This window comes from Pseudonaja textilis, chromosome 4 (assembly GCF_049901715.1).
Source record: "Pseudonaja textilis isolate UNSWEBS1 chromosome 4, rPseTex1.2, whole genome shotgun sequence".
Classification (NCBI taxonomy): Eukaryota; Metazoa; Chordata; class Lepidosauria; order Squamata; family Elapidae; genus Pseudonaja; species Pseudonaja textilis.
In genome coordinates, this window is record NC_141993.1 from 71245480 (window position 1) to 71267723 (window position 22244).

At 37.2% G+C, this 22244-nt stretch overlaps 1 protein-coding gene across 1 annotated transcript in view; it reads left to right on the plus strand.

The window, feature by feature from the left end:
• The first annotated feature begins 2838 nt into the window (after nt 1-2838).
• GFM1 (G elongation factor mitochondrial 1) overlaps nt 2839-22244 on the plus strand; it is a 43863-nt gene continuing 24457 nt past the window's right edge. Inside the window, exons 1-9 of the mRNA XM_026705844.2 lie at nt 2839-2964; nt 6942-7094; nt 8958-9090; nt 10656-10860; nt 11792-11908; nt 13985-14135; nt 19268-19422; nt 21239-21323; nt 21512-21649. Of these exons, the coding sequence (XP_026561629.1) occupies nt 2917-2964; nt 6942-7094; nt 8958-9090; nt 10656-10860; nt 11792-11908; nt 13985-14135; nt 19268-19422; nt 21239-21323; nt 21512-21649 (1185 nt within the window). The 5' untranslated portion in view covers nt 2839-2916. The remainder of the gene's footprint in view (nt 2965-6941; nt 7095-8957; nt 9091-10655; nt 10861-11791; nt 11909-13984; nt 14136-19267; nt 19423-21238; nt 21324-21511; nt 21650-22244) is intronic.

The window sequence follows — 22244 nt, forward strand, 5'->3', positions numbered from 1 at the left end:
TTTTAAGCAATTAGCTGAATAGTATGATACTAATATTAATGCTTGCCAGATATTTGTATGGTCATTTGGGAAAAAATGTTTAAAATTGTCTGACTTGAGAAATATTTCAATATATAGCAGGGAGTAAACTGTTGGCAAAAGTTTTAGATACATTTCTGTGTCTTTGGCAGCAGTTAAATATGAAAGATGCTCAAAAGGCCTATCAGTTATGTGTGCTGGTGGCATTCCACTTTCTCAGTTTAGAAGTTCCAAACATAGACTGGTGTGGCTGATGATTCTCTGCCTGAAAAAAAATATTTGGCTCCTGTTGCCTAGCTACACTGCTCTCTCTGAGTTAAAAAAAAAATCAAATATGAACAAACTCAAAATATAACCCTTTCTTCATTTTGAAGTCAACAGATGCAACATAGTCTACATCTATGTGGCTCTAAATCACATTGTGTCTTTGTCATTGTAAAGAAGAAAAATCTACCTTGGAATAAAATTAGAATTCTTCTTAGTTCGATTACAGTATATTCTCATGATTCGTTTTGTAATGGAGTCACTGATGGGAAGTCTTTGGAAAATTTCATTAAAATTTAATATGATCTTAATCCATCATCAAACAAGATTGCTGAGTTAATCCTCTTTTCTGAATACAGTGTGGCTGACTCATTTGCAGTGTACGCACCTGGATGACTAAAGTGGGCAAATCACCCACTTTTAACTTTCATCACATGTATATGGTTATTGGATAGATAAAACAAGATCCTTGGAGTTGTACTAGTGATTTGATAATATAAATAAGGACTGACTCAAGTCAAATTCAGTTTCTGTGACTTTGTGGATCTAGTAGTTTTCCTAGCAGTGGTATAATTTCCCATCACCTTTTTTCCAAGGCTCACTTCTTTTTATACATACAGGTAGTCTTTGACTTACAACAGTTCATTTAGTGACCATTTGAAGTTACATCATCACTGAAAAAAGTGACATGACTTATGACCGTTTTTCACACAAGCATTGTGGCATCCCCACGGTCATGTGATTTACATTGAGATGCTTGACAACTGACTCACATTTATGATGGTTGCAATGTCTCAGAGTCATGTGATTGCCTTTTGTGACCTTTTGACAAGTCAATGAGGAAACCAGATTCACTTAACAACCATATTACTGATTTAACAACTTCAGGGTTCACTTAAGAAATGAGGTAAGAAAAGTCATAAAATGGTGCAAAACTCACTTAACAAATTTCTCACAACCTAAATTTTGGGCTCAATTGTGGTCATAAGTTGAGGACTACCTATACTTGCCATTCATTTTAAATGTGATTTTCCAAACTGGGCTTTAACCAGGGATGGGATTCTTCCAGTTTGCACTGATTTGCTAGAACCTGTTGTTAACATTCTAAGCAGTTCAGAGAACTGGTTGTTAGAAGAAATTACTGGCCTAATCCTGTAAGGAAGGCAGGAAGGAAACATTCTGGTGTTGCTTACAGAAACTGCCTCTCCGTTAACCCTTATTACATTCTTGGCAGGGCTAGACTTGCTGCCTCAGGAACTTCTCTGGAGTTTTTTCCCCCTCCTTTGCTGGTACTTTGCTTGTGTGGAGTGACCATTCCAAGTTACAATGGCACTTTAAAAAGTGACTTATATCCATTTTTCACACGACTGTTGCAGCATTCCCACAGTCATGAGAGGCCAGGCGAGATGCGTGCCTCGATGTGAGTGATATTGAGTTGGCCACACCCAGCCAATAACATGACCAAGCCATGTCCACCCAGTCACATGACCATCAAGACACGCCCACCACCTAAGCCACGCCCACAGAACTGGTTGTTAAAAATTTGAATCCCACCCCTGGCTTTAACCCTGAGGTATGTTTAACTTGGAGGTATCTCAATCAGAGTCTAATCAGGTCTGCCCCCTGCTCAGCTTGTTTCTAGACCAGCCAAAACTACTAGGGCATAAGTAACATTGAGAGGATGTCTAGTAAGGGTGGGGTGTAAGGAAGCATCCTCGACCGATGCATCTGTCAGGTAGAATTCCCTGGATACTGAAAACAGATTTCGGGATTAAAACAAGAAAATCAGCCTCATGCTGTCCATTTTAGAAGCGCATCCAAGATCACAAATGGCCTTTTCTTCCATGCAAACTTGCTGTCTGGGGAAAGCAGAAATGATCAGCCTCACCTTTAGAAATTGTGTTTTAGTTCAGTAGAGATATAGTCCTCAACCATTTGTTTAGTGACATCTCTGATTTAGTGACATCTGTCAGTTACAGCGACACTGAAAAAGGTGACTTATGACCATTTTTCACACTTGTGATTGTTGCGCCATGGTTACCTGATCAAAATTCAAACACCTGGCACATGGCATGTATTTGTGACTGTTGCAGTGTCCTGGGGTCATGCAATCTCCCTTTGGCCATCCCCTGACAGACAGGGTCAATGTGGAAGCCAAATTCATTTAATAACTGTGTGGCTGGCTTGGCAACTGCAGCGATTCACTTGGGGGCCGGCCTGGGCAGGAAGGATTGTGGGGTGGGGCAAGACTTACTTGTCTTGCTTGGCAGTGGAAATTTTGGGATCAATTGTGGTTGTAAACCGCGGATGATCACTGGGTTTTTTAAAGAAAATACTGGACAGCCACTTGTCTGAAATGGTATAGTTTCTCTTGCTTGACCAGGGGGCTGGACTAGTAGACCTCCAAGGTCCTTTCGAGTTTTATTCTGCTTCTGCTTCTAATTAGCTCTTTCGAAGCGCTTCTTTCCTCCCAGATGTTTGGGGGCGCTGTAGAAGCTGGCTTCCGGTATGGGGAGGTGACTCTATGATCCGCTCCCATGCTCCGGAAGTATTTACTCGGCTCAGACCGGAAATGGAGTTGTAAGAGTCGTGCCCGGCGTGACTTTTGGAAGCAGAGGGAGCGGCGTTTTCACGATGTTGAGGTGTCGGCGACTCTTAGGTTTGGCGTTGCCTCGGCAACAGGTAGGACCAGGGAGCTTCCGTGGGGTCAGAGCGGCCCCAGCTATGCTGCAGGTTGAGTGGGAAGCGGTGTCTACATTTCTGCGCCTGGTTTGGCGGGGGTGGTTCAAAAGGCTCCGCGGGGAAGCTTGATTTGTCATTAAATGCAGAATCTCTTTGTTACGGGGAAGCTATTCGATAGGTTAAAAACCCGACAGCTGAAAACTTATGGTAATGCTCAGCTTGCTGTACGCCTCTTGAAATGAGATGGGTTATTGGAGAACAAAGTGGGTCAGTTTAGATTGATATTAAATCTTTTTCACCTGTATTTGGGAGGGATTAAAATGTGTGAGAGTGATCTGCTTTCAAGGCGTCCTGCGAGTTGATTGGAAAGATCTTAACATCGAGCAAACTTTAGGTAATCTTAAAGAAGTTAAAGCTAATTTGTTTCTTTTGGAAAAGATAGTTATTGATTCTGAATGGAAATGCGCATGTTATACACTGCTCAAAAAAATAAAGGGAACACTTAAACAACACAATGTAACTCCAAGTCAATCACACTTCTGCGAAATCAAACTGTCCACTTAGGTAGCAACACTGATTGACAATCAATTTCACATACTGTTTCGCAAATGGATTAGATAACAGGTGGAAAGCATAGGCAGTTAGCAAGACATCCCCAATAAAAGAGTGGTTCTGCAGGTGGTGACCACAGACCACTTCTCAGTTCCTATGCTTTCTGGCTGATGGTTTGGTCACTTGAATGCTGGCGGTGCTTTCACTCTAGTGGTAGCGTGAGAGGGAGTCTACAACCCACACAAGTGGCTCATGTAGTGCAGCTCATCCAGGATGACACATCAATGCGAGCTGTGGCAAGAAGGTTTGCTGTGTCTGTCAGCGTAGTGTCCAGAGCATGGAGGCGCTACCAGGAGACAGGCCAGTACATCAGGAGGCATGGAGGAGGCCGTAGGAGGGCAACAACCCAGCATCAGGACTGCTACCTCTGCCTTTGTGCAAGGAGGGACAGGAGGAGCCCTGCCAGAGTCCTGCAAAATGACCTTCAGCGGGCCACAAATGTGCATGTGGCTGCTCAAAAGGTCAGAAACAGACTCCATGAGGGTGGTATGAGGGCCCGACGTCCACAGGTGGGGCTGTGCTTACAGCTCAACACTGTGCAGGACGTTTGGCATTTGCCAGAGAACACCAAGATTGGCAAATTCGCCACTGGTGCCCTGTGCTCTTCACAGATGAAAGCAGGTTCACACTGAGCACATGTGACAGATGTGACAGGGTCTACAGATGCCATGGAGAACATTTTGCTGCCTGCAACATCCTCCAGCATGACCGGTTTGGCAGTGGGTCAGTAATGGTGTGGGGTGGCATCTTTTTAGGGGGCCGCACAGCCCTCCATGTGCTTGCCAGAGGTAGCCTGACTGCCATTAGGTACCGAGATGAGATCCTCAAACCCCTTGTGAGACCATATGCTGGTGCAATTGGCCCTGGGTTCCTCCTAATGCAAGACAATGCTAGACCTCATGTGGCTGGAGTGTGTCAGCAGTTCCTGCAAGACAACGGCATTGATGCTATGGACTGGCCTGCCCGTTCCCCAGACCTGAATCCAATTGAGCACATCTGGGACACATGTCTCGCTCCATCCACCAATGCCATGTTGCACCACAGACTGTCCAGGAGTTGGGGGATGCTTTAGTCCAAGTGTGGGAGGAGTCCCTCAGGAGACCATCCGCCACCTCATCAGGAGCATGCCCAGGCATTGTAGGGAGGTCATACAGGCACGTGGAGGCCACACACACTACTGAGCCTCATTTTGACTTGTTTTAAGGACATTTCATCAAAGTTGCATCAGCCTGTAGTGTTTTTTTCCACTTTAATTTTGAGTGTAACTCCAAATCCAGACCTCCATGGGTTGCTAAATTTGATTTCCATTGATAATTTTGTGTGATTTTGTTGTCAGCACATTCAACTATGTAATGAACAAAGTATTTAATAAGAATATTTCATTCATTCAGATCTAGGATGTCTTATTTTTGTATTCCCTTTATTTTTTTGAGCAGTGTATTTAATTATTCCACATCCTATGAAGTCCAGCCAACAGTTGTGCAAATTCAGAATGCTAAAAACTCATGATGGCATCCTGTTAGGATAAACTTTGGAATGATAACTGAGCAAATTATGGCTAAGTTCTATCATTTTAAGAGCCTTCAAGAAAATGTTTTTTTTTACATTATGAACACTAAGAGTACATACAAATATTGAGAAACATTCTTTTACAGATTTTGTAACTCTTCTGGCATTTAATCTGGCATTTATTTGTGCCAAATGAAGTAAATAGTATGAGAATATGAAATATGGCATTAATTCCTACATGGCTAAATGCACTATAGAAAATATAATTGGTTGCTGAAGCCCCAAATTGCAGTTAATGCTAATGATCATTTCTTACAGTTGCCATTCAAAATTATATATTTACTATATTTGATAAGCCATTCTAATCAAGGAGTTTCTCACTGGCTTATACAGCTGATACAAAAGAACAGTTAAAATAAAATAAAATCCTGTCCCTACAAAAATAGATCATAGTATCGATAGTCTTCCATCTCATCCCTAAATGCTTTCTTTGAAAGCTTAATTAAGGAAGAGGCAGTTTGAGTATCTGAAGGTAAGTTATTCTAGAAAAGGTAAACAGCATTTGATAACCATTAATAAAAATTAGTATAAAAAATATGCCACCCTGATATATTATTTAAAAGTATTCAAACATGTCAGTAACATGTTTGAATAAGAGATATACATACTGCCTAACTGAGTGGTTAAAATGAGAAAAAACAGGAATAGAACAATGTACAACTGTAGAAGGCCTAACAAGCACATTATTAAAGGATTCCCCTCCAGTTCTTTAGCAAGAATTGTTCCAAATTAACCAATGAATTGGCAACTTCATTTGAATGAATGTTTTAACCATTTCACCTTCTAAAACTCATCTGAAGTCTTAAATTATGATATTAATCTTTTTTCAATGGACTGCAACTTTGAACTTGCAACTTCAATTTTACTTTACAGTTATTTGCTAACATTTGTTGGCTTTTGTTTATTGTTGCAACATATCGTTCTTGCCTCACAGTGTATTTGATTTGTAAGGAATGGTTGTTACAGTATTGCCTGAAATGGTTGAAATGATATATTCAGATTGTTAAAATCAACTTTAATCTATTTTTTTCTGTCCAAAATTAATATGGAAGCATATTTGTAATTAAGAGGTTTAAATTTTGAATTTTTCTTTTTCCAGTAGCAATATTTTCTTAACAACAAATGCTGCTCAGCAGGAATTTTTCTTATACTATTAATATTTTTTTACTCGGGGTACATAATACATTATTAGATGTATTATGATAAGTAGGTCACAATTCCATAAAAGCTTTCATTATGGGAAATCTTTTATAATTTGTTTTCTAGGCTTTTATTATTTGTTAAATTCAGCAATCTCATCTGTCTCACTAAAATGCAGATTTTAAATTTATTTTCATTTTACCTGAAAAAATGTTAAATGTTTATAAAATGTATAAACTTTTACTTGATAATTAATTATGATTATTAAAAATAATTCCTGGATGCACTGCTAACAGGCTAAGTATCTTGTCCCAATATATATTTAATATGGATGTTTTTTTTGTTTTAAAATATTTTTACTATTTTTAATTATATATATTTTTTGAATTGTAAGCCATTCAGAATCATTGACTCAGATGGACAGCTATAGAAATTGATTGATTGAATGAATGAATGAATGAATGAATGAATGAATGAATGATAGTATATTGATTTCTTGCCCAACCCTAACCCCAGTGAAACTAATATTCATTGTAAGGGTGGAAGCTATCATACCAGAACTACTGAATAGACTATTACATTGAAAATGTATATGAATCCTATTATGTATTTAATATATATTACATTATTGTTACACTTCATGTTTTTTTCCCTAGCTGATGCTATACAGCTGTAGATGGTGTTCTTCAGGAATTTTTCCCAATGAAAAAATTCGGAACATAGGCATTTCTGCGCATATTGATTCAGGAAAGACTACATTAACTGAACGTATTCTATTTTACACAGGAAAGATAGCAGAAATGCATGAGGTATTTATGAATATATTGGTACCAATGGGGAAGATTGGCATTATATTGTTGTTGTTGTTGTTGTTATTTCATGGTTTCTGTTTATTGTCAACTTTTGGGAATACTGTTCCTGTAAATTTAAGATAACGTACATGCAGATGGCATAAAATAAACAGAACAGATAGGAATTTTGAAGATTATGGTTGACTCTATTTTGTTAAAAATATAACAAATTAATAAAGGTGGATTTTGAATAATATCTAAAGCTCTGAGGGTCTATCAATTGAGTCAGGGCTATAGTCTTAAATGGAGAAGATTTTAAACACTAATCTTTCCAAGCATGGTTGCCTATAGGAATCATTATAGGGATATAGTATAAGGCTATCCAGAGCAACATCCAAGAGTCTCTGTCCCTTTGGCTATAGTCAATATTCATGGCTCCATCTTCTCAAATTCCTGGGTGAAAATGAAACCTATGTGTGAAAAACATTGTTTGTGAACTTTGATGCTTGCTTCAGAAAGCACCTGTGTGGGTCTCTAGAGTGCTGGAGAAATTTTTCTTTGGACATATGAATCGGAAGTGGAATTTGAGAGAAGAGAAGCTGCATGGGATGTTGTTAAATCTAGCGGAAGCCAAACCTTAAATTCATGATTTCTTATCAAGTGACAAACATGGAGACAGCATTAATATGATATTGGGGTGCTGTGCTGTTTCAGTAGGTGATTTGCCATAGCTGAATAAACCATAAGTTCATATTTTTAACCAGATAACTTTATAGAAGATTATCAGCTCGTTTGTCCATCAGCTAAAACTAAAGTGTTGGTGGTACCTTTATAAGAAAATGGATGAAAAAAGTACAAACTCAATTTTTTTCTTTCAAAAGTCCCAGATCATAATTTCATAGAAGTGTAGCAGCACTTCAACACATACTGTATTTTATTTTAGAAAATTGCTGTTTTTTCAAGTTGCTGTTGAAGTGAAGCAGTTCAACATGGAGAACAGACAATATTGGGACAGGCTGCTCACCAAATATAGAGGTGATTTGCAGATTACATTTTGGATGGCTGCTTATGAAATAAATAAAATGGGCATCAAATTTTGATCCTGTTGTTCACATAGAATCCTTTCATATGTCAATTGGACCCACATAAAGCTTTGAATTCAGTGACAAGGGCAAAAATTCTAAAAATCCGAAAGAGTGAATATGTTTTATAATAATATAGAAAAATTGGTAGTATCTGAAAATATGAGAACGAAGTGCATTATTTGTGTCTGGGTATTCTTGTTTCATTTAAATCGAAGTTTCTACCCAAATTCAAGAATGAGCTGAAAAGATTGACTTTGTAGGAAAAAAATGTTTTTTCTGAAGGAGACCTGAACTTCAGGCAAGACTATCCAGGTTATCTAGAAATAGTTACACTAATGACCTGTTTACTTACAAGTCCAATTTAGTCTATAAAATCTTATGTGGCCTGAGTTATACTTCCATTCCTTATTAATAATCTGGCCATTATGAATAAATGTATAAAAGTCTTAGGCTTAATTGGCTTATTCCCCATTTGACATAAAGTATTTTGGGGTGTATCAAAGCTGATATAATAATCATTGCACCACATTTTCTTGATAGCTGAAAATCAGACATGAATTATTCATTAGTTTATGACATTTTAAAAAAATCATTTAAAAACATTTACCTTTTGTGATTTTTTAAAATATATATCTACTCCTTCCCTCCCTCCCTCCCTTCCTTTCTCTTGTATTTATTAGTTTTTGATCTGGAGAATTGAAGTAGGGCTAAATTAAGTTATTTTCAACAGCTTTATTCTATATAAAAGAACAGAAGTGCACATGCAGATATATTGATTTGTTTTCTTTCCTCTTAGGTCAAAGGGAAAGATGGAGTTGGTGCGGTGATGGATTCCATGGAATTGGAACGACAACGAGGAATCACTATTCAGTCTGCTGCTACATACACCATGTGGAAAGATACAAATATTAACATAATTGATACCCCAGGTAGCGTTGTCCTTGCATACCATATTTAGTTTTCCACATGTTTCATTTCTATTTGCTGTAAAAAAAGAATACCTATTTGATAACTTGCAGATCTAGTTTGTGATCTTTTTGTTCAACTGATTAGCAAATAATTGGCAACATGAAACTTCACACTAGTCTTGTTTTTAAGCAGAATTCTTTTAAATATATAAAGTGGAATTTCAATTAGCCATGTTCATTTCATTTTTGTATTGCCTGGCTCATCAGTCACAGAGAGCCTGATTGTGATAGACTTATATGGCCATCATATTATTCAGCAAACTTTCCCAATCTGATGTCCTCCAAACTACTGGCTGAGAATTTAAGAGTTGTGATCTAGACTAGGGGTCACCAACCTTTCAGACCTCAGGGACCACTAAATTCATAATTTTAAATCCCAGGGACTACTAATATGAATTTTTTAAAAAGAGAAATAGTATTTAGTGCAATATAAAAAATGCAATTTTCCTCAGACAGCCAAAATTTTCTTGTAGACCACCAGTTGTGATCGTTGGTCTAGACAATGTGTTGTAATGATTAAGGTATTGTTTAGGAACAGACAGGGCCAGGTTCTAGTCCATTCGTAGACCCAGAGTTCACTGGGTGACTTAGGGCCAGTCAGACACTCTCAGTCTAACCTACCCACAAAATTATTATGGGAAAAAACAAGAGGAGAAAATGCTATATATGTTTTCTTGAACTCTCAAATGCAAGGTGGGATAGAATAAATTCATTCTTATGTTTAAAGGGCATCAGTTTGGAGTAATTGTAAGATATTTGTGAAAGGGATTTTGAATGCATTCTTCTTAACTTTAGTGAATATGAATGAGCGTATGCTGGCATACAACTATGAATTTAGATTTAGGTCATTCTCTGTTTTATTCAATGTGTCTGTGCTCCCCTTTCCCAGCAGCACTAAGGCACTTATTACATTGAAAATTAGATATCAGAATTCATTGGTAGCATGCACACAATACTTCCTATAGAAATCTATTATGGTTGGTTGCATGACCATCCAGGTGGTTAGACTTGGTTTGGTATTTTTATGTCCATCCATTGAGGAACTGGGATAGGCAGATTTGATGGTGTTAAAGGTGAGGGGTACTTGGCGCTGTCTTAGTTGCTAGGGCTGATGATGTTAAAATGGCTGGTAAAATGAAACATCTGCAAGAAAACAACCAAGTTCAGAAAGCACCAAGGACCGCATTTCCATCCTGTACTCTATCAGTGTTAAATTGCAGGATATAATCTATTCCTGGATATAATCTATTGCAGGATATAATCTATTCCAAGAAAAGCTGTCTTTGCGTTTGATTGATGGTTTTGTCAGTTAGCCAATAGTGTTCGAGTTTCTCAGCCAGTTGAGAGATTAAAATCTCTCTATAGAGTATGGTTTTATGTAAGTTTTTTGGACATGCTTAATTAAATGTTGGTTTAGCTTGAATTTGTTGCTTGCCATTTCTGAAAACCATAAGAATTGGGAAATGTGTGAATTCAGTAACAGCAGTGAATCTTAAAACTTTTATATACAATTATTTCATTTATAGGGCATGTTGATTTCACAATTGAAGTGGAAAGGTCACTGAGAGTTCTTGATGGGGCCATTCTCGTGTTGTGTGCTGTTGGAGGGGTTCAGTGCCAGACAATGACAGTCAACAAACAAATGAAGCGATACAATGTTCCGTTCTTGACCTTTATCAATAAATTGGATCGCACGGGCGCAAATCCAAACAGAGCCATACAACAATTAAGGTAGGAACTTCTAAATTTAAATGCATCCCACCTACCTGTCACCTGACTTGTGAGTTGCCTTCTCAAAACTCTAGTAGATAAAATGATTAAATATCACTGCCATTTGTATCAAGGCTATTGTAAGTTGATACAGAAATGATTTCCTCATTCTATACAAATAATTTCACTATAAAATATGAAAAGACCCTTAAAGTCAGCTGCTTAATTTCACTGTCTAAATCTTGTAATTAAGATAAACTTTTTGAATTAATGATCACTAAATGCAATAATGTGTTCTTTTTATGAAGTCAACTGGACAAAATTGTGTCTCTGAGACCGTAACTATGAATATAAATATACAGTTTCTCTAGTTTTGCCAAGGCTGCATGAAATAAGATTGCTGATGATCACCTGATATAAATGCCATAAAATCATAATGAAAACATCCTAAATTTCTCATCCGTGATTTGACTTGTGATGGTTGCATTGTTTGAAACTTGTTGAGGATTGGGCACTGTACAAATTTAATAGTAATAGTAGTGTTTGCATATCTGACTCTTACAATTCCACTAACAGGTGATTATGTTTTTCTGAATAAAATACGTAAACATTTAGAATGTTCTATCAGTCAAGAATTTTGCAGATATTTACATTGAAGAATGTAAATATATCTTGTTTGTTTTAAAATAAAAGCCTAATATTTGTGCACATCTCTTCCTAGATGGTATATCTCAGATTCTTAATTCATGCCAAATATGCAGAATTTGTACCAAAGAGATTGCTCAGCTGCAGTCAAAAGCTAGAGAACAAGTCATGAAGATGAAGTCAGAGATTATCTCTACCGTTTTCATCTTCAACTTTATAATTTTTACAGAAATCCACAATCATTCTAGGCTCAATGGACTTCAAGTTGGAGAAGTATAGAAATTGTATATGTTTTTAATTTTTACAGAACCAAGCTAAAGCAGAATGCTGCTTTTATTCAGATTCCCATGGGACTGGAAGGGCAACTCAGAGGAATTATTGATTTAATTGAAGAAAAGGCTATATACTTCGATGGTGACTTTGGGTAAGGTGCTAAAATTTCCTAATGCAAACATGTTTCATGTCCCTGAGGTAGAGTTTTACTTCTAGAAGGAAACTTCAGTAATTTTGATTATTCAGGAAAGACAAGCTAGGAATAGAACAGCAATAATATTTCTTATCTCTTAACTATAATGTATTACCTGGGTTCACACTGTGTTGAGTTCTAATGTAATTTGTTGGCTTTGCCTAAGCAAGAATCCATATATAGTGATTTCTATTGTGATCGGGGTTTATAGATTAAGATAGAATTTGAAGCTTGCCATTCTGGTGATTACAACAAACTCTTCTGTTATATTGAATCTAGCTATCCTCCAGCCCACCTCTCATTGGGAATTTCTGATGTTGATTTTAACCAACACGGGAGGTTGCATTGGAACCTTCCATGGGTTACCAATATAAAGAAGGAGTCTTCTCTTAATCAGATTTTGAAGTCTGTTAGAAAGTCTGTTAGCAAGCTCTGTGTTTGTATTTGTTCTGACCCGGCCATCGCAAGTAGTGATAAGACATATATTTGTGAGTAAAACAAGCCCCTTTTTATAACAGGACAGTAACAGTCTTTTATTCACTTGGATAAACAAAAAATCAAATGTAAGTAGTCCCAACAAACCTGGGTTTAGCCAAGAAATCCGAATTGCTTACCGTAGACTAGAAACGAATGATTTTTCTGTAACAACCGGCCACTCCCAACCCCTTCCTATTTGTTTCCCAGCCAGGGAGGAGCTAGCTATTGTCTGTGTCTGCCTCTCCCTGATAGTTGGCCTACTGTTTTCCTTTGCTCCTCTCCTTTCCTCTCTGCGCATACACGCATCTGGGATGGGCCCCATTTGTTCCTCCCCCTCACTCAGCTCAGGCCCTGAAGACAGCTTCCTCTCCACCTGGGGAAGATGGAAGGCTCCCCTGTGTCTCTGATGCTGTTTCCTTAACAGAACCTTCCAAAGGCTCCAAAGCTGACCCAGACTCTCCCTCCACCACCTCCTCATCTGGCTCTATAGAAAAGCTAATGGATATGTGTCAATGAAGATTCTCAGTCATTCAGGATAAAGTTGTCTGTCATGGCAATTGGACTTATTTTCGTATTAGTTTGAGAAGTTTTTCGCAGCTTATCCAAGCAGTTTCATCAATTAGAACACATTACTTTGGGAAGGAAACCCCTGAGGTTGGGGTGGGAGGAGTTGGTGCATTTTAATGGATCTCTCTGCCTAACTAATTTGTTCTGATTGATGAAGCTGCTTGGATGAGCAGCAGAAAGTCTCAAATAAGGGGAAAAAATCAAGTTGCAATGACTCAACTTTCAGACATAGTTATGTGCTTCCCGGTTTCTTTTTCTATTGGGAAAGAAGAGTTAAAATATTTTGGTTACCTTGTTACATTGTTCATGCTAACTGATTAACTGTGGCTAGTTTTAAACAAATCAAAATTAATATTAAAAATCTCAACAACGCAGTAAACCTTGTTTAGCAAAAACAAATAATTCCTGATTCTTCATTTTAACAAGAGGGATATGGACCTAGTCATGGCTCATTATGTAGTTTGATGCTTTTTAATCTAAACCTTAATCCATTTATCTTTGGAAAAGTGAGAACTTGGAGGAAAAGGCAGACTACCCCATGTTCTAGATGTCTTAATTATAATAGTTTGGTGCATTGCATCCACATTGGCTTTAAGATCTGTGATGTCTTACTGATTAAATCCTGGATTTGGGTACTCAGTAATGATTTCTTTTTACTAGCTAACAAAAAAGCAGCAGGAAATCAGAAGAGCCGAGCAGCTGGAGCAGGCAGAAATTAGTTTGCAGATCTAAAGCTTCCTATTAATTTCCTTTAGATAAAATCACCAAAGGCTGTATAGCTGTAGATTTGAATAGTTGATAATTTATAAAATCACATTCATAGTTCTGGGGTTTCCTAAACTGGAAAAATTAAATGAAGATGAAAATTAAAACTTATCACTATGTGTGCTGCTAGGGACCATAAATCTTTTCAAGCCAGCTGTCCAAAACACCAGATCGTACAGCTGAAGCTGAATATTGATGAACTTTTCATTTTTCCTGTTTCTGCAGCCAGATTGTTAAATATGATGATATCCCTCCTGAGTTCAGAGCAGAGTCCTCAGATCGCCGCCAGGAACTGATTGAATGTGTTGCAAACAGTGATGAAAAACTTGGAGAGCTTTTTCTGGAAGAGAAAATCCCAACAGTGACTGATTTGAAAGTAAGAGAATTTAATCATTCTTTTTCTTTTTTGAAAACTTACTAAAGGCCTTTGAAGTAAGTATTTCTACTAGTAGTGTAGAGCTTCATTGTGCCTAGACAAAAGCAAAACAAAATGGATGCTTTCATAGGAATTAGTGAAGAATAAGGATAAAAATGATTTCATACTCTACAATTTACTTAAATTTAATGTTTAGTTTAGTTTATTGTCAACAACGAAATTAAATGCTATCTTCAGTATACATTATAACTATAAAAATAAAACACAAACACACATCCTTCACATTCTATACAATTGAATTGAAAACCCGATATTGCATTAATCTTGCACTATATAGTAGAATTCAATATAGTTACTACCCTGGGATAGAAGCTGTTTTTCAGTCTATTTGTCCTTGTTTCTGTATCGTGCTAGATGGTAATAGTACAAAGAGAGGGTGCCCAGAATAAGATGGATCTTTGAGAATGTTTTGAACTTTCTTAAGGCAGCGGGAGCTATAAAGCTCTTCCAAAGAGGGGAGAGGGCAACCAATGATCCTCTGGGCAATGACGTTAACCCTCTGGAGAGCTGTCCTATCTGCCACTGTGCAGTTGGCAAGCCATTCATAGGTGCAATAAGTTAAAATACTCGATGGTGCAGTGGTAAAAGGTCACCAGCATTCTATTCATAACACTTTCTAGAACAGTGATAACATAGAGCAATTTGAATATTTGAAGAATTTTTTATTTTCTCAATCTCAATAATTGAATCAATGCACAGGCACTCAAATAACTGTAGTGATAAAGTTTTTGGAAATTGTGATATATAAAACTAATAAGTTATTGCACTTAATGCTGGTGATACCCAGTGATTTTCCATATGGATCCTGTAGTTTATTTCTGTATTCTGTTGGGCATGCTTTGCCTGCCATTCGCAGTTTAATCTGCTTCACTTGTTTATATTGAGTGAATAATTATCTGTCTTAGTTTCAGCTATAAATTAAGGTTGCCAGTTGGACTGTGAATTGCCCAACCAGCAAGAGGAAGCATGACTGGATTGATGTTTGAAAGTTAAGCTTTCAAGTTTAACACTTCTTGCAGGTTAATTGTAAGGGAATATATATGAGAACTTTTCTTAAAATTCTGGAAAAATTTAGCAGAAAGTTACGACTACCGACTTTTAATACTGCAGTAAATAACAGAACAGAATAAAAGAGTTGGAAGGGACCTTGAAAGTGTCCTACTCCAACTCCTTACTCAGACAGAACACCCTCTACCATTTCAGACAAATGAATCTCTTCTTAAAAACTTAGTGTTGGAGCATCCACAACTTCTGGAGGCAAGTTGTTCCATTGGTTGATTGCTTGCACCATTAGGAAATTTCCACTTAGTTCTAGGTTGCTTCCCTTCTTGATTAGTTTCCATCCATGGTTGACTCTCTCTTCTTTGTGGCAACCCCTTTGATATTGGAACACTGCTCTCATGTCACCCCTAGTCCTTTTTCCCATTGATTTAGACATACCCAATTCCAGCAACCATTATTTTATATGTTTTAGCCTACAGTCCCCTAACTAATAATCATTGTTGCTCTTCTCTACACTCTTTCTAGAGTCTCAATATTTTTCTTACATTGTGGCGACCAAAACTGGATGCAGTATTCCAAGAGTGGTTTTACCAAAGCATTATAAAGTGGTATTAACACTTCACATGAAACTGTGGGAGGTTGATACAGCCAGCATTCGTTTGTTACTGCTTTGAATGTAGGAAGTATTGTATTTTATTACTTTTAAGAGGTGAACTAAATTGCAGCATTAGAAAGTATCTGTGTCTGCAATATCTTTCTCATGACACTTTGCTGCTATCCAGGGAAGCATTAAGCTTTTACAACCAGTAGTCATTAATAGCTAGAAATGACCGGAGGGTAAGAAAGCTGCCTGAAGGAAACCAGCTGTTTAGTGTGATAGACAAGGTTGTGACAGATCTTAGAGGTCATTTCCAGCCTTGCTTTCCTGTCTGAGTATGGGTGTGATATTGGAGCTTAACTATTTATTGATAGTTGTTTCCCAGAAAATAAGTACTGTTCCGCTGAAAGACTATTTTATTGCAGGTTTATCCTTGATAGACTCAGTTGCTTCCTCTAATGTATAAATTTAGTGTAAATGGAAACTGTGTCACCGCAGCTGAACTTGCTTAGTTTAGGACTGGGTTTGGCTTGAAGACTTGATGAGCCTGGAAAATACAGGCTCTGCATTTGGAAGTCATCTCATGTTATCCTTCTTAGAATTTGATGACTTATAGTCTGGGAAAATGCTGCATGCTGGTTATTCAGTTTGCTGCTTGATTCTGTCTCTTACATAATTAAAAGGTTACAATCCATGTTAAGTGCTCTTACATAATCATTTAGTCCCAAGGTCGTATTATACTCCAGGATTTCAGTTGGAGAATTAATTTGGAATCTCCACCTCAGTTGGGAAAAACTTCAATATTTGAATACTTTTAAAATCCAGCAGAAATATGTTCAAGCTGATCTTAAATATTTTAGTGTAAAAGTAACTATTTAAATTCAGTAAAATCTTCAGTGGAGTGAAGTCTTTTGTCTTAATTTAGAAAATGTCCACATGTTCACCCTACTCCCTAAATTACTTGTGCCTTTTCATCTATGTAAAACTAAAACTAGTGCAAAATAGGATGAATTCCCTTCAGCCTATTTCAATTTTAGACATGTTTTGGTTCTTCACATAATGCACAACTAGCTTATAGAATTCGTAACCACAAAGACAGAAATGGATGTTTTGCTTAGGTTACATTAAAAAGCTTAAAGGATTTTATGAAGACTGAAGGCCTTTGAATTTGGAAGGAAAATGGGTTCACTCAAGTATCCATTTTTCTACAAACTCCGGTAATTTCGTAAATTCTCAAGATTATATAAACTTGTGATCTGTATTATTTTAGTTCCAAGCATGGGATCCATAAATGCCTGTCAACTTTCACATTGCAAAGAATGTTGAACTGCCAGTTGAGAATGAAATAATTAAATAGGAAAACACCATGCCGATGCAAAAATGAAAAAATGAAATTGTCCTGAATTGGTTTAAAATAACATGTTCTACCATTCTTCAGTATGTAGACATTTTTCAGAAGGAAAGTAAGAAAAAAAAGATACAATTTTCTGTTTCCTACTTTCCAGCGTTGTCATTGCTGATTTGATGGTGGTAATCATAAACTTGAAACTTGACATTATATAATTAAAACGTATCTAGTCTATTTTCAGCTCTGACTAGTAATTGCTGTCCATTATTGAAATACAGTCTTTTCATCACCTGATCTTTGCTACTTTTAGCACAGCTATGGCCTGAATAGGACCATATGTCTCATCTTCCTTTCCATATGTAACCTTTAGCAGGATTGTTCCTCTTGGAGCTAGAGATAACAAACATTTTGCTATGGCTTCATGCTATTTGTGTCTATTCATGTTACCTGGGTGCTGTAAAGACCTCCACATTCACAAGTCTTACAATGCTTGCAACAAAATCTAAGCAAAATTATAGTCCTTTTGTGCTGTATTTATAAATTGCACCATCATAGAACTGTAGGATATAGGAAGGTAACGTAAGACTGTTGTTCGGAACAGAAGCATTTCTTATTTTAAGCAGATATTTCTTTCAGATCAGTTTATTAAAATAAAAGTACATTATTTTAGCCTGAGCTTTGAAGTAGTATAGTAATTATGTTTTCCTTCTTAGTAGATGAAAAATACTTGGGTCTCTCCCCCAGCCCAGCATATACAATAGCTAGCTGATTTTACATTGTTTAATAGATTTGAGAAAGACCAAAGATTGGGCTTGTTTGAGCTAGGTAATTTGTCCACAGTGATTAATGTTTACACTGTGGCAGCCAGCCAGGTAGTGATCTAGATTTTTTTTATGGAGAAACTTGCTGGATGTTTATTTTTAGCAAGCCTCACAGGAGGTGGCAGCACTAAAACAATTTTGGCTGATCTAAAAAAGCTGAGCAGGAATTTTCAGGGCTATAGACCAAATTTGGAAAATAAAAAATATGAGATGAAAGCAGTAGAAACAGTTCTGCATTATTGCCAGGAAAGTAACATGGCCACTTAGTCATCAAGAACCAAGCTCTCCTTGTTTATTAAAGGTCAAATGCTTAAATTACTGGCTTTTTGTTCATATTATATAATTTGCTGCTGAAATGAAAGTCTGGCTATTGTGCTACATCCTCAGAAGGAAAACAACAAAAGTAATTTGTCAGAATATAAGGGCAAGGTTGGGAAGTTGAAACTGATGGAACAGGAACATATTTTTCTAGTTGGGAGAACTGTCCTTTAGTAGATATCTTACACAAGGGGCAAAAAGAGTTTGAAATTTAAGAGCTTAACCTGGACAGTTTGAGAGTTAGCTCTCCTGGTAAAAGGAAAACAACTGATGTATCTGTTATCAGAACAAGAGACAGGTAGAAAATCAGGCCTCCTAGGACTGAGCAAGCCTATATTTAGTGGGTCAAATTTTGAGTTTCTGAACTGGCTCTTTTGTTTCAGTTCAGCCTCTTTTATATCACAGACCAAGGGTGTCAAACTTGCAGGCCAAATGTATCATGCGCTGGTCATGCCCACCCCAGTTTTAGTGAAGGGGGGGGGAATCATGCTATGTCACATGATGACAGTATGACTCGAGTTTGACACTCCTGTCATAGGCCATTAAGATAGGATATCTTGCTCTAAAACCCACATCCTCTCCGTTGATACATTCACGGGTCCAGCCATGTTCTGAGCTGAAGCTGAGCTCATTCTTCAACTTTTATTGTCTCCTTGGTCCTCTGTTCAACTTACTGAAGCCCAGGACTATCTGTACAACCCAAAGGCAATTCCATCAAGAAGAAGAAAGGGGTAATAAATGTATTCTGAATAGACTTAGCTACATCTTGAGAAATGGGAAAAAAAACAACTCAGAGAATTGTTTTTGTTTTTGAAATGAACAAACACCCAATTTAAAAGATAAAGAACTTATTGCCAACCATGGTGAATGAAGCAATGTTTCTGCTATATTTTTCATATGCCAAGATTCAGATGTTTGATTTGGTGGGACAAATGGATACAAGCAATTGTTAATAACGAAGTATAAATGTTGTGACACTTTCTAGCTTGCAGTAAGAAGAGCAACACTCAGTAAGACCTTCACACCTGTACTGCTTGGAAGTGCTCTGAAGAATAAAGGGGTGCAACCTCTATTGGATGCTGTTCTGGCATATCTCCCAAATCCATCAGAAGTGCAGAATTACGCATTATTGAACCAGAAGTAAGTACTAAGAATGAATAGAGGAGAAAACATATCGTATTTGATATGGTTCCACTTCAGATGGGATTTCATGGTTAGGAATCTGGGAATTTGTAATTCTAGTTCATCTGGGAGAGCACCAGATTATGGAAAGCTAATCTAGTTTTCATAGACCTTTTCCTGAACAAACAAACATCACCGTTTATATACCACTGTACCTGGGAGATGATAGAAACTACATAAAGCAGTGTGCTTTCTTCTAGGATTTGGACTATTAATATTGCTTAAATTAAAATATATTACTCCAGTTATCATTGACATTCATACATCTAAAACTATTTTCCTACTCATATTTTGGGGGAAGCTGCATTAAATTTCTAATCAGTGTTAGGGCATTTGATGAATAAGTGGGTTAACCATTTTTCTGATAATGAAGAAATATGCAGATGTTTGGATCTAGTAATGTTTTATAAAAACCACTGTTTATTTTCTCAGGCTCTAAGAAGTCCATGGCATAGAATCACTTATGCAATGCTTTGTTTCACAGAATCAGTTTCCTTGGCACAGAGACAATCATTTTATGATATCCCAGGCATCTTTATAGAACATCCTACCCTGCCTGCAAATTGACAGCATGGCATGATCTTGTTTCTACCAGCTGCTCAAAATAAGAAAAAAAAAAGTTAAGAGTCTGAAATTCCAGGCAGTACTGTAGTACCTATGGTTCTCTCTTTTCTGTTAAACATAAAACTAAACTATACATAAGAGATACCCTTACCATCTGTAGTACTGCAGAATTTCTTGCCTACAGATAGGTGATATGACCTGGATAGTTTAGCAGGAAATAAGAAAGGCTAGATTTGTCACCATCTTTTTTAAAAAGTAAATTTGAGGCCCATTAGCATTGTGGCAGATCCAGATTTAAAGCATGCTGTTGACTGAAATTTCAAACTGGTCCCAGTTTAAAACTGAAGTGCCTATTACCAAAACCTGGAAAACCCAGCCAAAATACCTATAAAATCATGTCCTGAGCTAGTAGATAATCAGTGTAGCCTATAGGTGGGGGCAAATAACAAAACTGAATTGCTGATGGTGATTGAGCTTAGTGATAAATTAATGAAGAGGGATATATGGAGCTTCGTATTGGATTCAGAATGTGCTGGAAGATAAATGCAACACCACCCTTGATTCATTAAAGCAACACATTGGACTTCTACTGAAGTCATACCCTCCTGGAAACAGATGCAGCTGCTTTAAGGAATGACAAGCAGGTGTTGTATTTATGACGCTGTATGGTTTGAAGCAGCCCTTCTGAATCAAATCAAAAGCATTGCACAACCCATTCAAACAGCCATATCATCTGCTGTTGCAATGGTAGCTAGTATAGATGAAGCTTTTTATAACAGTTCATTATTGGCCAAGAGAGTAGATTACATTGAACCTCCTGAGTTGATGTTCTTTCTGTGAGTTACAATGTAAGGCACTTGTAGATGTGTACAAAATGAAGACATTGTTTTGGGAAGGCATCTCCAGAACACCGGCTTTATAGTTTTTCATTGTTCTTTCATATGCAGGATCTGTCAGACGCTAGAATAATTGGTGTCTGTTGACAATACTTCTTCCATACCATTTCCAGCTCTCTTATGCTACCATCGTCCAACTCTACAGAACCTGATAGTCCAAGCTACATAGTGCTCAAATGCTAATTCTTTATCTTACATAGGTCTTTATAACTTGTGATAATGTGCATTAAGTTACTACGTACATTAAACCTCCACAACAATGATAAAATACTTTTAAAATACTGGCATTTAAACTAAATTTTATTTTGCTGAAGGGATAATCCGGAAAAATCCAGGATTTTGCTAGGTTATTCCCGAGATGATTCCCTGCCATTTTTGGGTCTGGCGTTTAAACTTGAGGTAAGTTTGTATTTTTATTTAATAAAATACTTGCCATGATCAGAAAGGTATTTCCTCTATGAAAATCAGTGTGGCTGTTATACCTACTACTGTAGATGTTTAAGGATACGTTATATTGTTTTGAGTGAAAGTCTTAACTTTTTTTTTTTTTTTTAACCCTCTGAGCTTTTGGTTTTTGCTACTTCCAGGCTGGACGTTTTGGGCAGCTGACATATGTTCGTGTTTATCAAGGGATGCTAAAGAAAGGAAGCTATATCTATAACACCAGGACTCAGAAAAAGACACGGGTACAAAGGTTTGCCCGCATGCATGCAGACAAGCTGGAGGTGAGTGAGGTGTTAGGACATGTCATTTCCAATTTATGCAGCCCTTTTTTTTTTTTTCAGAAAGTGAACGTTCCTCCTTAATAAGCAGAAGTAACTCGGGATGCTGTAGCACTGAGTCTGTTATCAAATCAAGGATATTGAAGGCAAAAGTCCCTTATCTGCACAGTGGGGACTCCATTCTTATAACACTCACCTTACATTTTCTTTTCTAACTATGTGGAATATTCTCAGTTTCTCCTCTGGTCACTTCTGTCCTAGAATAATAAACAGCCAATGCCCTGAAAGATGGGAACCACTTTACTTTCTCTTGGTTGTCTTCTTCATCCTTGTTTTGGTTCTGATCAAAAAGAAGGATACCTCTTTCTAAGCTATTCCCCGGTGTAAATAATATATATTATTTTACATATATATTGTAGGCAAAAGATATTCCAAAATGTAGAAACACAAAAGGAGCTGTATATTATGTTTGGGGTGTAAGATTCTTTTGCTCTGATTTGCATAGTTGCTTTTTTGGTGCCTCAGTTGTTCTCCATGGAGAGGAATGATCCAAATGCACTTTATTTCTCAGCTGAATAGAAGAGGAGGAGCAGGTGAT